Source organism: Hemitrygon akajei, chromosome 4 (genome assembly GCF_048418815.1).
Source record: "Hemitrygon akajei chromosome 4, sHemAka1.3, whole genome shotgun sequence".
Taxonomy (NCBI): Eukaryota; Metazoa; Chordata; class Chondrichthyes; order Myliobatiformes; family Dasyatidae; genus Hemitrygon; species Hemitrygon akajei.
Genome location: NC_133127.1, coordinates 196481390 through 196497193, shown reverse-complemented (window position 1 = coordinate 196497193; position 15804 = coordinate 196481390). Strand labels below are relative to the sequence as shown.

The 15804-nt window shown below is 45.1% G+C and overlaps 1 protein-coding gene across 2 annotated transcripts in view; it reads left to right on the top strand.

Moving 5' to 3' along the window:
* Positions 1 to 15804, top strand: part of inppl1a (inositol polyphosphate phosphatase-like 1a) — a 202780-nt gene that overhangs the window by 136289 nt on the left and 50687 nt on the right. For both annotated transcript variants that reach the window (XM_073044343.1, XM_073044344.1), the window contains exons 9-14: positions 1547 to 1697; positions 3454 to 3560; positions 6235 to 6337; positions 7694 to 7890; positions 11668 to 11785; positions 14124 to 14220. In XM_073044343.1, the coding sequence (XP_072900444.1) occupies positions 1547 to 1697; positions 3454 to 3560; positions 6235 to 6337; positions 7694 to 7890; positions 11668 to 11785; positions 14124 to 14220 (773 nt within the window). The remainder of the gene's footprint in view (positions 1 to 1546; positions 1698 to 3453; positions 3561 to 6234; positions 6338 to 7693; positions 7891 to 11667; positions 11786 to 14123; positions 14221 to 15804) is intronic.

The window sequence follows — 15804 nt, the reverse complement described above, 5'->3', positions numbered from 1 at the left end:
CCATGACCTCTAGTCGTAGTCTCACCCAACCTCAGTGGAAAAGCTAACACAATGGCCACTCTGCTTAAATCTTACCTAATCTATCTACTTGATCCATCATTGCCCTCTATTTGTGACAGCAGAAATTTAGAGTGCCAGATCGCATTCCCAAAGTGCACAATTTTCTACACTTGTGCTGTTTGTTAATAGTAAACATTAGCCCCATGTGGCAAGAGAATCTGGTGTCCAGATCTCTGCCCAGTTACCACCAGATTCGTTGTGACTTTTCCCAAATTTAATGTGAGGTGCACTCAACATGACTGCAAACAGAGAGAATGTCGTTAGAGTCATTGAGCACTGCAGCACCGAAACAGGCTCTTCAGCCCACCTAGTCCCCAACTAACTATTAATCCACCTGCACCCACCATAGCTCTCCACTCCCCTCCCATCCATGTATCTATGCAAACTTCCCTTGCCTTATAAAATCAAACCCGTATCCACTGGGAGCTCATTCCACACTCACCACTCTCTGAGTGAAGAGGCTCCCCTTCAACATTTCACTTTCCAGCCTTAACCTATGACATTGTTCTAGTCTCACCCAAGCTCAGTGGAAAAAACCTGCTTGCATTTCCCCTATCTATACCCCTCATAATTTTGTGTATTTCTATCAAATCTCCCCTCATTCTCCTATACTGCAGGGAATAAAGTCGCCATCTATTCAATCTTACTCTGTAACTCAGGTCCTCAAGTCCCACTACTCTCTGTGTAAAAAAAACTACTTCTGACTTGCCCCCATTACTTTCTTCCAATCACCTTAAAGTTATAACCCCTTTCTGCCCTGGGATCTCAGGCTGTCCACTCAATCTATGCCCTTTAACTAATCTTTGCCAGTACATCGCCTGTCCGTCAGTATATCTGCCTCTCCACCATCACACTGATCCACGGTGTTAATTCCCTTCAGTGATCCTATTATCAACATGAAGCTCCCTCAGTTGCATCTTTCCAAGAGCACAGCATTCCCCCAGGGAGTTTGTATCTATGAACCTGTTTGATTTCACTGAGAGAGCTACCACTGAGCCAGCACATAACTAGTAATGTGCTATCAGGGCACTATGGTAGCTGATTGCCAATCAGGCTTCAATTTCTGCCGCTGTCTGTACGTTCTCCCGTGACCATGTGGGTTTCCTCGGGGTGCTTTGGATTCCTCCCACAGTCCCAAGACGTATGGGGTTAGGCTGAGTGAGTTGTGGACGTGTTGAAGCATGGCGACATTTGTGGGCTGCCCAGCACAATCCTTGGACTGCAATGGTTGTAGATGCCAACGATTCATTTCACTGTATGCTTTGATGTTTTCGGAAGGAGAATAGGGTTGAGATGGATAATGAATCAGCCAAGATGAAATGACAGAGCAGGTGTGATGGGCCAGATGGCCTAATTCTGCTCCTATCTCTTCTGCTCTTATGTACCAGTGACAAATAAAGCTATTTTTTTAACAGTAAGTAGCCACAGCTCTTATAACGTTGGCACTCATCTTCCTCCTCCTCCTCCTCCTCCTCCTCCTCCTCAGGTTAAGCTGGACGTGAACCTAACAGATTTAACAAAGATTGGTAAATCGCAGAAGTACTCGCTCAGTGTGGATGTGGAGGGGGGTAAGCTGGTGGTAATGAAGAAATCCAAGGACACTCAGGAGGACTGGAACACATTTACTCATGATAAAAGTAAGGAGGAGGGCCGCTCCTAGAACCCATTCCATAATTCAGTTGAGTTTTGGGACTAGCAGTAGCCTAATGTTTTAAGAATGATGTTAAATATTTGACACCGTGATCAGTACAAAAAAAAACCTTTTTAACAATCTTTGTTATCAATCTCTTCGTCTTGCATGCTGTTCATACAGAACAATTCATTACACAGGTAGTACGAGGGAAAGTAATAACAGATTGCTGAATAAAGTCTAACAGTTACAGTGCAAGTAGACAATAAGGTACAAGGTCATAATGAGGTAGGTTGTGAGGTCAAGGCTGCATCTTATACAAGTGAATTGTTCAATAGTTTATGACAGGGCTTTGTATCGAATGGGAGGGTGGAGAAGAGAGAATGAGAGGGTGCAGGAAGATTTGGGCACCGTGGTAGTATAGCGGTTAGCACAACACTTTATGTCAATGACTTCCATGGTGGAATTAATTGCTTTGTTGCAAAGTTTGCAGACGATATGAAGATAGGTGGAGGGGCAGGAAATTTTGATGAAGTAGAGAGGCTACAGAAGGACTTAGTAAATACAAAGTATACTGCAGCTGCTGGGGTCAAAGCAACACGTACGACACGCTGGAGGAACTCAGCAGGTCGGGCAGCATCCGTGGAAACGAGCAGTCAACGTTTCAGTCCTGACGAGGGGTCTCTGCCCACGGATGCTGAGTTCCTCCAGCGTGTTGTACATGTTGCTGAGAAGGACTTAGGAGAATGGGCAAGGAAGTGGCAGATGGAATACAGTGTCGAGAAGTGTGTGGTCATGTACTTTGGTAGAAGAAATAAAAGGGAAGACTTTTTTTTAAATGGTAAGAAAACTCAAAAATCGGAGACAGAAAAGGACTTGGTAGTCCTTGTACAGTATTCCCTAAAGGTTAATTTGCAGGTTGAGTTGGTGGTGAGGAAGGGAAATGCAATGTTAGCATTCATTTGAAGAGGACTGGAATATAAAAGAAAGGATATAAAGTTGACTATATAAAGTGCTGGTGAGACCTCACTTGGAGTATTGTGAGCAGTTTTGGGCCCCTTATAGAAAGGATGTGCAGACACTGAACAGGGTTTAAGGAGGCTCATGAAAATGATTCCAAGTTTAAACAGCTTGTCATATGAACAGTGTTTGATGGCTCTGGGCCTGTATTCACCAGAACTCTGAAGAATGAGGGGTGACCTAACTGAAACCTAGTCAACATTGAAAGGCCTTGATAGAGTGGATGTGGAGAGGATGTTTCCTATGGTGAGACAGCCTAGGACCAGAGGACACAACCTCAGAATACAGGGGGCATCCTTTTAGAATAGAGATGAGGCATTTCTTCAGCCAGAATGTGGTCAGGCAGAGGTTGATTGGTCAGGGCATGAAGGGATGCGGGGAGGAGGCAGGAGACTGGGGCTGAGAGATAAAAATGGACCAGCCATGATGAAATGGCAGAGCAGACTCGATGGGCCAAAAGGCCTAATTCTGCTCCTATATCTTATGGTCTAAATTAGTGGGTTGCTGTGCAGTGTAACCTATTGGGCTGGATGGGTGGGTGTCACAACATTTCCCTAAATAAATAAATTAGATTAAGCTGGCTGCTTCACTGAGTAGTGATTATAAAGGCCAACAGTAACATGCAATATTCAGGGAATTATTGAGTAAATTATTGTAAAGTAAATAATTATAAGATAAATTGTTACAAAGTGAATTGTTATGACTAAGTTATTATAAAGTAAATTATATTTACTCTCCATCAGTTCGGCAGCTGATAAAGTCACAGCGTGTCCACAACAAGTTGGGAATTGTGTTTGAAAAGGAAAAGGATAAAACGCAGAGGAAGGACTTCATTTTTGAAACCACAAGGGTGAGTGGCCGGGCCGCTGGTGTTTCATTCTCAAACAGTTCTGTCTGGATTTGTTGTGTCAAACAACAACCTGTTCCGATGCACAGTTTCGATCCGAATCGTCGACAGTTCCTCTCCTCTACAGATGCTGCTCAGTCTGCTGACCGGGGTAGGACATACACAGTGAATGGAAGGGCACTGAGGAGTGTGGCAGAACAGAGGGATCGGGGAAATACAGATCCGGAATTCCTTGCAAGGGACATCAGAAGTAGATAGGGTCGTAAAGAGAGCATTCAGTACATTGGCCTTTATAAATTGGAGTGCTGTGTACAGCAGTTGAAGTGTCACTTTAATATTTTATAAGATATTGGGGACGCCTAATTTTCAGTACTATGTGCAGTTCTAGGAAGATGTATCTGCAGGAAAGATACCAGTATCAGGTTTAATATCACTGGCATACTGTATGTCAAGAAATTTGTTATTTTGTAACAGCAATGCATTGCAATAAATAATAAAAAATAGAAATTACATTAAAGTGTGTATATATATATATTTAAGTATTGCAAAAAGAGCAAAGGAAAGTGAGTTAGTGTACATGGGTTCATTATCTACTCAGAAATCTGATGGCAGAGGAGAAGAAGCTGTTCTTAAATATCAAGTGTGTGTCTTCAGGCTCCTGTACTTCATCCCTGCTGGTAGAAATGAGAAGAGAGTATGTACTAGGTGACGGGGTCCTTAATGATGGACACCACCTTCCTGAGGCATCGGCTTTGGAAGATATCCTCAATGTAGTGGATGTTAGTGCTTATGATGGAGCTAGCTGAGTTCCAATATCAATATGAATAGAGGTGAACGAGTAGAGTTCCCTTGGCAGGTTGTTTCTTGTTGCAAATTCCAGTATCTGCAGTCCATTGTCTACATTAATGGCAACGCCTATGACATCATAAAATGTTCCACGGAGCTTCAGGCAAACGACCTTTGTTACTGTGTGTCTGAGATGTTAACCAAAAGCGTATAAACCACTCTGCCATTTCCAGAGTCATGATTACGTATATGAAGTCTCTGGGCCAGTACTTGACAGAGTTCAGAAGGATGGTGGGGGATCTCATTAAAATTTACTGGATACTGAAAGGCCTATATAGAGTCTTGGACCGAAACATCAACTGTTTACTCTTTTTCATAGATGCTGCTTGGCCTGTTGAGTTCCTCCAGCATTTTGTGTGTGTAACTTTGGATTTTCAACATCTGCAGGCCTTCTTGTGTTTGGATAGGGTGGTTGTGGAGTTGTTTCCATCGTTTAGGGTTGTCAGAATAAAGGAATGTCTCCAGGGTAGGGGAATCCAGAACTAGAGGGCATTAGTTTAGGGCGAGAAGAGAAAGAATTATAAGAGACTTGAGGGGCAGCTTTTTCACCCAGAGGGTGGTGAGTTTATGAAATGAACTGTCAGAAAGTGGTTAAGGCAGGTACAATAATATTGTTTAAGAAGCGTTTTAGATAAAGGTACATTAAATTAGGGCAACAAACACAAAATGCTGGAGGAACTCAGCAGGTCAGGTAGCATCTGTGGAAGTGAATTAACATTGGACGTTTCGGGCCAATACACTTCATCGGGACTGGAGGGGGAGGGGGAAGATGCCAAAATAAGAAAGTGGGGGAGGGAAGGACGACAAGGTAGAAGGTGATATGTGAAGCCAGGTTGGTGGGGGGAAGAGAATGAAGAATGAAGCAATGAAGCTTGGGAGGTGATAGGTGGAAAGGGCAAAGGGCTGAAGAAGAAGGAATCTGATAGAGGAAAGTGGACCAAGGGGAGAAAGGGGAGGAGGAGGGACACTAGGGGAGGTGATAAGCCAGTGAGGAGAAGAGTTAAGAGGCCAGAGTGGGGAATAGAAGTAGAGGGAATGAGGAGGGGGAGGAAATTACCTGAAATTGGGGAAATTGATGTTCATGCTGTCAGGTTGGAGGCTACCAAGACAGAATATGAAGTGTTGCTCTTTCAACTTGAGAAAGGCTTCACCACGGCAGAAGAGGAGGCCATGGATCAAATGTTGGAACGGGAATGGGGATTGAAATTAAAATGATTAGCCACCGGGAAATCCTGCTTTTTGCAGATAGAACAGAGGTGCTTAACAAAGATGGTTCCCCCATTTTACATTGGGTTTCACTAATGTAGAGGAGACCCCATTGGGAGCACTGGATACAGTAGATGACCCCAACAGATTCGTAGGAAAAGTGTCACCTCACCAGGGAAGATAGTTTGGGGCCCTGAATTGAGGTGTTTATTTGTCATTTCCATAGATGCTGCCTGACTTGCTGAGTTCCTCCAGCATTTTGTGTGTGTGGCTCTGCATTTCCTGCATCTGCAGAATCCCTTGTATTCAGATTAGCTTAACTTTGCGACGGACATTGAAACATACAGTGAAATGCCTCGTTTGCATCAACAACCAACACAGCCCACAAAAGTTGCCATGTTTCCGGCGCCAACATAGCATGCCCACAACATGCGGGGTTTCACAGGTTACGGTCAGACACTATGAATTGGAACTAAGTGGGTGGACTGTGGGTGGATAGACTGGTTGGGCCAAAGGACCTTCATCCATGCTGTTTAGTTCTGTGATTGTAAGGACTTTGAAAGCACAGTTGGCAGCCACTCTATCAGGCCTTTACTAGTTGTTGTTCACTGCTCTCCCCGTACAGAAACGTGAGGCATTCTGCCAACTCCTGCAGCTAATGAAGAACAAGTATTCAAAGCAGGATGAACCGGACATGATCTCCATCTTCATTGGCACCTGGAATATGGGTAAAGATTGACTTTATTTGTCACTTAGAACAGCACAGCACAGCCTCTTCAGCCCACAGAGTTGAGCTGACCTTTAATCCTACTTTAAGATTACTCTAAACCGACCCTCCTGCATAATCCTCCATTTTACTTTCATCCATGTGCCTATCTATGAGTCTTTCAAATGTCCCTAATGTTTCTGCCTCTACCATCATCGCTGACAGCATGTTCCACGCACCCAATACTCTGTGTGTAAAAAAAAACTCCCTCTGACATCCCCCGCTCTACTTACCTCCAAACTCCTTAAAATTAGGCCCTCTTGAAACATACAGTGAAATGCACCTGAGAATTGTGCTGGGCAGCCCACAACTTACTAATCCTAAGCCGCAAGACTTTGGGATGTGGGGGGGAAACCCTCGTAGTGACGGGGAGTATGCACAAACTGCTGGTGGGAATTGACCCTTGATTGACTGCACTGTAAAGCATTACACTAAACACTACCCTACCATGACAAAGGGGATGTGGAATGGAAGTTAAATACTGACCTGGCCATGAAGGCCTGTGTTCTGAGGATATAGTGTGTTGGTCCATTGCCTCCTCTGCTGTCACAATGAGGTTGGAGGAGCTAAACGTTCCATTTGCATGTTTGTTTGGGTAGCCTCCAAACTGATGGCATGAACATTGATTTTTGTAACCTCCAGTAATTTCTTCCCTCTCCACCTTCTCTCCTTTTTCTTTTCCTATTCTGGTCCCTCTCTTACTAAACCCTTCTCCTCACCTGTCCTCACCTTCTCCTCCCCTTTGGTCCCCTCCCCCTTCCCTTTCTCCCATGGTCCACTGTTCTGTCCTATCAAACACAAAATACACTGCAGATACTGTGGTCAAATCAACATGTACAAACAAGCTGGAGGAACTCAGCAGGTTGGGCAGCATCCGTGGAAATGAACAGTCAACGTTTCAGGCCGAGACCCTTCGTCCTGACTATTCATTTCCATGGATGCTGCCCGACCTGCTGAGTTCCTCCAGCTTGTTTGTACGTGTCCTGTCCTATCAGATTGCTCATTCTTCTGCTCTTTATTCCTTCCACTTATCCTATCGCACCTATTACCTCCCACCCTCATTCCTCCTCACCTGGTCTTACCTATCAGCTGCCAGCTTCCCTCTCCCCCCACCTACTTGTTCTGGCTTCTTCACCCCTCCTTTCCAGTCCCGGTGAAGGGCATCAGCCTGAAATGTCAACTCTTTATTGATTTCCATAGATGCTGCCTGACCAGCTGAGTACCTCCAGCATTTTGTGTGTGTTTCTGCAGATAGCGTGTTTGTGGTTGTGTGGAATTTTGAAGCATGTCTCCCTCTCTCAAATATTTTGTTGACCAGGAAGTGCCCCCCCTCCGAAATTCATGGCATCCTGGCTGGTTTCCAAAGGCCTTGGGAAGACTCTGGACGAGATGGCAGTCACCATTCCACACGACATCTATGTCATTGGGACCCAGGAGAACTCGGTGGCGGACAAGGAGTGGGTTGACTTTGTCCGGGGCAGTCTAAAGGAATGCACTGACCTAGACTTCAAGCCGGTAAGGTGTGCAGTGGAGAGACAGCTGATGCTCAGCTTTCTCTTTGTGGTGGTCAGAGGAATGTCTGCATTTGAGTTTCTGGATTGGGGTTTGGGGTATCCCTTGATCCTCCTACATCCCCCACACCCACATCCATTCATATTCTGAGATTAGCGACACCATTTTATAAGATTGCCTTTATTTTGTTGCCTACTTGTGAGTCCTCGTGCAGGATTCCTGAAAGGTTAACTTGCAATGCAACTTTAGCATTCATTTCCAGAGGACTAGGGTTTCAAATCAAGAATGTAATGCTGAGGCTTTATAAGGCACTGGTCACTCTGCATTTGTGAGCAATTTTGGGCCCCTTAACTAAGAAGAGATGTTGTGTCGTTGGAGAGAGTGTGAAGGAGGTTCACAAGAATGTTTCAGAGAATGAAAGGGTTAATGTGTGAGGAGCATTTGATGGCTCTGGGCCTGTACTTGCTGGAGTTTAGAATGAGGGAGGATTTCATTGAAACCTCTCAAATATTGAAAAGCCTAGTTAGAGAGTATGTGGAGAGAATGTTTCCTATAGTGGGAGAGTCTAGGAACAGGAGGCAAAATTTCCGAATAAAGGGTCATACATTCAGGACAGAGATGAGGAGGAATTTCTTTGGCCAGAGGGTGGTGAATCTGTGGAATTCATTACCACAGACAGCTGTGGAGGCCAAATCAGTGGGTATATAGTCAAAGGTACTTGGGCAAAGGCAGGAGAATGGGATCGAGAGGGATAATAATTCAGGCATAATGGAATGTCAGTGTAGACCTGATGGGCTGAATGGCCTAATTCTGCTCCTCTTTCTCCTCTGTTGTTAAATGCGAGGTTGTCCATTTTGGAAGGAAAAATTAAAGAGCAGATTATTATTTAAATAGTAAAAGATTGCAGCATGCTGCTGTGCAGAGGGACTTGAGGGTGCTTGTGTGTGAATCACAAAAGGTTGGTTTGCAGGTGCAGCAGGCTATCAAGAAGGCAAATGGAATGTTGGCCTTATTTCTACAGGGACTGAATTTACGAGCCAGAAGGTTATGCTGCAACTATACAGGGTACTGGTGAGGCCGCACCTGGAGTACTGTGTGCAGTTCTGGTCTCCTTACTTGAGGAAGGATATTCTGGCTTTGGAGGTGGTGCAGAGGAGGTTCACCAGGATGATTCCAGAGAAGAGGGGGTTAGACTATGAGGAAAGATAGAGTCGCCTGGAACTGTACTCGCTGGAATTCAGAAGAATGAGAGAAGATCTTCTAAGAACTAGGGGACATAGCCTCAAGATTCAGAGAGTGGATTTAGGATGGAATGAGGAGGGACTGCTTTTCCCAGAGAGTGTTGAATCTGTGGAATTCCCTGCCCAATAAAGCTGTGGAGGGCTACCTCAGTAAATATATTTAAGACAAGGTTGGATAGAATTTTGCATAGTAGGGGAATTAAGGGTTATGGGGAAAAGGCAGGTAGGAGGAGATGAGTCCATAGCCAGATCAACCATGATCTTATTGAATGGTGGAGCAGGCTCGACGGGCCAGATGGCGGACTCCTGCTCCTATTTCTTATGTTCTTATGTCTTTTGGTCTAATGGTCTATGTACCTATGTACCTCACTCCATCGATCTGAGTCTTTTGGTTCCTATCTCTGGACTGGGCAAGCTAGCATGTTGGTAAATTGGTTTATTGTTGGCACAAGTGCTAAGGTACAATGAGAAACATGTTGAATTCTGTTCATACTGGTCAGTTCATTACACAGTGCAGAATAAAGTGTTACAGTTACAGAGAAAGTGCTGTGCAGCTACAAGATCCATAAGGAGGTAGATTGTGAGGTCAGGAGTCCAACTCGTTGTACTAGGGAACCATTCAATGGTCTTATAATAGTGGGGTAGAAGCTGTCATTGAGCCCGGTGGGACGTGCTTTCAGGCTTTTGTATCTTCCATCTGATGGGAGAGAGGAGAAGATGGAATGACTGGAGTGGGTGGGGGTCTTTGATTATGCTGGTTGCTTTATTGAGGCAGTAAGAAGTGAAGTCAGAGTCCATGGAGGGAGGCTAGTTTCCTTGATGTGCTGAGCTGTGTCCACAACTCTGCAATTTTCTGTAGTCATGGGCAGAGTATTTGCCGTACCTAGTTGTGATGTATCCAGACAGGATGCTTTCAATGGTGCATTGATGAAAATTGTAAAAGCCCCAAGGTCCAATGCAAAGATCTCTTCTTCTGTGAGAGAATTGAGAACCAGGCCTTTCAGAATAAGTATGGTCAGTCACTTGAGGTCTGGAGTCTTCCCTGAAATTTACAAGGATGATTCTGAGAATGAAGGGGTTAACGTATGAGGAGCGTTTGTCAGCTTGGGTCTGTACTCACTGGAATTTAGAAGAACGTGTAGGGATCTTATTGAAACCTACCAAATGTTGAAAGGACTAGATAGAGTGGATGTGCGGAGGATGTTTCCTATGGTGGGAGGGCACAGCCTCAAAACTGAGAGACAACCTTTTAGAACAGAGGTAAGGAGGAATTTTTTTTTTAGCCGGAGAGTAGTGAATCTGTGGAATGCTCTGCCACAAACTGAGGTGGAGGCCAAGTCCGTGGGTATGTTTAAGGTGGAAGTTGACTGTTTCCTGATTGGTCAGTGCATCACAGGATATGGCGGAAAGGCAGGTGTGTGGGGTTGAGTGGGATCCGGGATCAGTCATAATGAAATGGTGGTGCAGACTTAATGGGCTGAATGGCCTTATTCTGTTCCTATTTCTTATTGTTTTATAAGAATGGTAATGGAGGGACAGTGGTAAGGGGATGAAAGATTTTTAATGGTAAATGAGACTGCGATGTTGATGTGACAATCTTATCTACTGTAATCTCATTAAATCTCATTACAGGCACTGTGACTTGCTCTTGCAGCTAATTTGTATGTGAGTGTCCTGTTGCATGTCGATTGAGCCGACCAGCTCTCCCCACGGGCAAACCAAGCCTCATGGGGTCATAGAGCACCACTGCACAGAACCAGGCTCTTTGGAGCATCCAGTCAATGCCAGGCTGTCATCCATGTTACTTATCCAAACTTCTTTTGAATGTTGCAATCCAACCCACATGCACCACTTCCTCTGGCAGTTAATTCCACACTCGCACGCTCTCTGAGTGAGGAAGTTCTCCTCAGGTTCCTCTTATCACCCATTAACACCTGCAGGGAGTAAAGGAAAGAGAAGGACATCTGGCTCTTAGCCTGTTCCCTGCAGCGTCTCAATCATCATTTGGTGATCAGAATCACATTTACCATCACTAACGGATGTTGTGAAATTTGTTGTTTCGTGTCAGTACATTTCAATACACAGTAGTAAAAAAAATTACTTAATTTTTTATGCACAGCACATTTCTTAAGTCGTGCAAAAAGAGAGCAAAAAAAAAGTGAGGTCGTGTTCATGGGCTCATGGACCGTTCAGAGATCTGATGGCAGAGGAGAAGCTGTTCCTAAAACATTTGAGTGCCGTCGTGCTCCTGTACCTCCTCCCTGATTGTAGCAATGAGAAGAGTATGTCCGTGATGGTGAGGGTCCTTACTGACGGATGCCTTTTGGAGGCTTTTAGTGCCCATGATGGAGCTGGCTGACTGTACGAACTCTGTAGCTTTTTGTGCAGTGGCCCCTCCATACCAGACAGTGATGCAACTATAACATGTCTCCACAAAGGATGTCACCAGCCTTTTGATTGATACAGTGGGTCTAGTGTTTGATTGGTGCTTGTGCTCTGAAGCAGTAAGTGACCGTGTAGTAAATGTGTCCATTTGCAGATTGCAATGCAGACGCTCTGGAACATTAAAATCGCAGTCCTGGTAAAGCCGGAGCACGAGAACAGGATCAGCCACGTCAGCACGTCCAGCGTGAAGACCGGAATAGCCAACACTCTGGGTATGTAAACCGGTGACAGCACTGTACCTGCCGGTATACTGCTGATGAGACCAGTAGCAGCAGGCATGGTGTGCAGAATCAGAATCGGGTTTAATATCATTGGCATATGTCGTCAAATCTACTGTTTTGCAATACTGTTTTGAGATAGTGATTTAGATGCATATCATATTTTTTTACTGAGTTAAGTATTGTATGTAATTAGTTTTGCTACAACAAGTGTATGGGACATTGGAAAAAAGTTGAATTTCCCCATGGGGATGAATAAAGTATCTATCTATCTATCTATCTATCTACATTAAAATGTTAAAAACCTATAAATTACAGTAAGTATATGTTGGTTGTCAGTTTCGACGATGACAATTGTGTTTGTGCAGGTCACTGTGTGTTTGGGGGTGACTGTAAGACAGTGTAGACATTCACAGTGAGGACAAGGAAGATGTCGAGATTCCACAGGCATGGCTGTTGCTGCTCCTTTCCTCTTCTGTTGGGCGGTCTCCAAGTCTACGTGATGCCTTTCTTCCACGTTGCTGTGAGCAAGTCTAACCAAGGCTCGCCCTATGTGCCCTGTGTTCCAGACGCCGGGACGCAAGCCCCAGCTAGAGCTTCTAACAATCCATGTTAAGGAGTTGGAACTGCAAAATGGATGCACTCCGGATCATTTGGGAGGCTGAAGGAGTGATAGGACACGTAGAGAGGTAGTTACACCCGAGGTGCAGGACACAGGGAGCTGGGAGAGTCAGGAAGGGAAAAGGGGTTAAGGAGGCAGTGAACTAAATGGAGAGGAAATACAAAAAACTGAGGTGTAAAGAGACTTGGGAGTCCTCGTGCAGGATTCCCTAAAGTTTAATTTGCAGGTTGAGTCTGTGGTGAGGAAGGCAAATGCAGTGTTAGCGTTCATTTCAAGAGGACAAAATATAAAAGTAAGAATGTAATGTTGAGACTTTATCAAGCACTGGTGAGGTCTCACTTGGAATATTGTGAGCAGTTTTGGGTCCCTTATTAAGACCATTAAGATATAAGAGTAGAATTAGGCCATTTGGCCCATTGAGTCTGTTCCGCCATTTCATCATGGCTGATCCAATTTCCTCTCAGCCACAATCTCCTGCCTTCTCCCCGTATCCCTTCATGCCCTGACTAACAAGAATACATCAATCTCTGCATTAACTATACATAAAGACTTGGCAAAGAATTCCATAGTTTCAGCACCCTCTGGCTAAAGAAATTCCTCCTCATCTCCATTCTACAAGGATACCCCTTTATTCTGAGGCTGTGTCCTCTGGTCTTGGACTCTCTTGGCACAGAAAACATCCTCTCCACATCCAAAAATATAGTATTATGGTTTTTGAGTCCTTGCAGTTGTTATAACCAGGCTTGGTAGTGGGCATAAGCTCCCATTACCTATTAAATACTCCCTGTGGCCTACGTCTCAAATAGCCTCTGACAACCAAGGCCAGCACCTGACCTGCATGTGTGGCTTAGCTACTAAGCCTGCCGGAACTGCTTCTACTGACAAAAAAAGGGCAATAGTGGGTCAGTGGCTCATCTAAGAGAAGCAAAGCTCTGATCTCAAACTTCACTGCCTTGTGGCTATGCCCCCTCATGGGGAAAAGCTTTGGAAAGAAACACCAATGAAAAATCCAGAGCTGGAGTCCATAGGACAGTTCTACATTGAGGTAATGGGCCAGTCCAGCATCGTCGCTGGTGCCGAACAGTATCGGTCTCTGCCGTTGCTTTGGGTTCAGCAGCTGTGCAGAAAGAGTGAGCCTGCTGCTTAGGCACCAGCTTGCTGTCCATATCGTACCGTGCAGGCTTGCGTATCGTGGACAGCTGGGGCGCAACATCCACAGTCGACCCTGACCAACAGAAGGCCTCCAGGGTTTTTCAGGTGGGTTCGCAAACCTGATGGTGGTGGGGGAAGACCTGGGGGTGTGGGTCTTCAGGCTCCTGTACCTCCTGCCTCTGCCTGATGGAAAGAGACAGTGACCCAGATTTTGTGGGGTGGGGGTGCAGGCAGGGTTCCCTGATGATGGGTGTTGCCTTCCTGAGACCTCAATTCGTGTAGATTATTTCGATGGTTGAGAGAGCAGTAGCTGGGTCCACCACCGTCTGTATCCTCTTTGTGTACCTCTGAGGTTTTCCATACCAGGCGATGATACAGGCAGACAGAATGCCTTTCGTTGTAATGTCACTGAGACAGTGTACTATGTTTTCCACCTTGGCCCTGGAAGAATACTGTTTCATTTAGCTGTCTATACATGTGTGGTTGAATGACAATTAGCCTAGAACTTGAACTTGTATCAGGTCCAGTTCACTGAAGATTTGCCTTCATCTTTCACAGGTAACAAAGGTGCAGTTGGTGTTTCCTTCATGTTCAATGGCACGTCGTTTGGATTTGTGAACTGCCATTTAACATCTGGTAATGAGAAGACTGCAAGGTAAGTCTAATGTGGAGCCTCCTTGTTGGTGGTTGTACTGGGAAAGGAAGCTCACCCATGAGTTTCTGTCAGGGAGGGATGAACCAGGTCCACCCAGGGCAAGAGCTCGTTTAGCTTTTACTGATGGTAGCTACTGTGTGTCAAAGTCAATTTATTATTAAGGTACGTATATGTCACAGATTCACTCTTCCATGGTAGTGTAGCGGTTAGCACAACGCTATTACAGCTCGGGGCGTCGGAGTTGGGAGTTCAAATCTGGCACCATCTGTAAGGAGTTTATATGTTCTCCCCATGGAATGTGTGTGTTTTCCCTGTGTGCTCCAGTTTCCTTCCACAGTCCAGAGCCGTACCGTGTAGGTTAATCAGTCATTGTAAATTGTCCCGTGATTAAGTCAAGTCAAGTCACTTTTATTGTCATTTCAACCATAACTGCTGCTACAGTACATAGTAAAAATGAGACAACGTTTTTTCAGGACACAGTACAATAACTAGACTGAACTATGTAAAAAACAACACAGAAAAAGAACACTGGACTACAGACCTACACAGGACTGCATAAAGTGCACAGAACAGTGCAGGCATTACAATAATTAATAAACAAGACAATAGGGCAGTAAGGTCTCAGTCCAGGCTCTGGGTATTGAGGAGTCTGATAGTTTGGGGGAAGAAACTGTTAGATAGTCTGGTAGTGAAAGCCTGAATGCTTCGGTGCCTTTTCCCGGAGGGCAGGAGGGAGAAGAGTTTGTATGAGGGGTGCGTGGGGTCCTTCATAATGCTGTTTGCTTTGCGGATGCAGCGTGTAGTGTAAATGTCCGTAATGGCGGGAAGAGAGACCCCGATGATCTTCTCAGCTGACCTCACTATCCGCCGCAGGGTCTAGCGATCCGAGATGGTGCAATTTCCAAACCAGCCAGTGATGCAGCTGCTCAGGATGCTCTCAATACAACCTCTGTAGAATGTGATGAGGATGGGGGGGGCGGGGGTGGGAGATGGATTAATTGCATTTATTTGGGGTCGGGGGGGGGGGGGTTGGTCAGCATGGCTGAAAGGGCCAGAAGGGCCTACTCCGTCCTGTTTTGCTAAATAAATAACTATGTTGATATTTAATCAGTCTGTGGAATTCATGGCTACTGACAGCTGCGGAGGCCAAATCATTGAGTATATTTCAGTAGAGGTTGATCAGTCAGGATGTCAAAAGTTACGGCGAGAAGGCAAGAGAATGGGGTTGAGTGGAATAATAAATCTGCCTTGCTGGAATGGCGGAGCAGAAAGATGGGACAAGTGACCTAATTCTGCTCCCATCTCTTATGGTCTGATATACTACCCTGATGTTCCTTTTGATAGAGAATCAGATTATCACTGACACGTGACATGAAGTGGGTTGTTTTGCAATAGCATTAGTATAGTGCAAGGCATAAAGTTAATATAAAGCTACAAAAATGACCAGTGCAAAACAAAAGGTATAGTGAGGTAGTGTTTTTGGGCTCATGGATCATTCAGAAATCTTGTCAGCGGTGAGAAAGAAGCTGTCCCTGAATCTTCAGGGTCCTTGTACCTCCTTCCCGATTCTAGTAATGGGAAGGG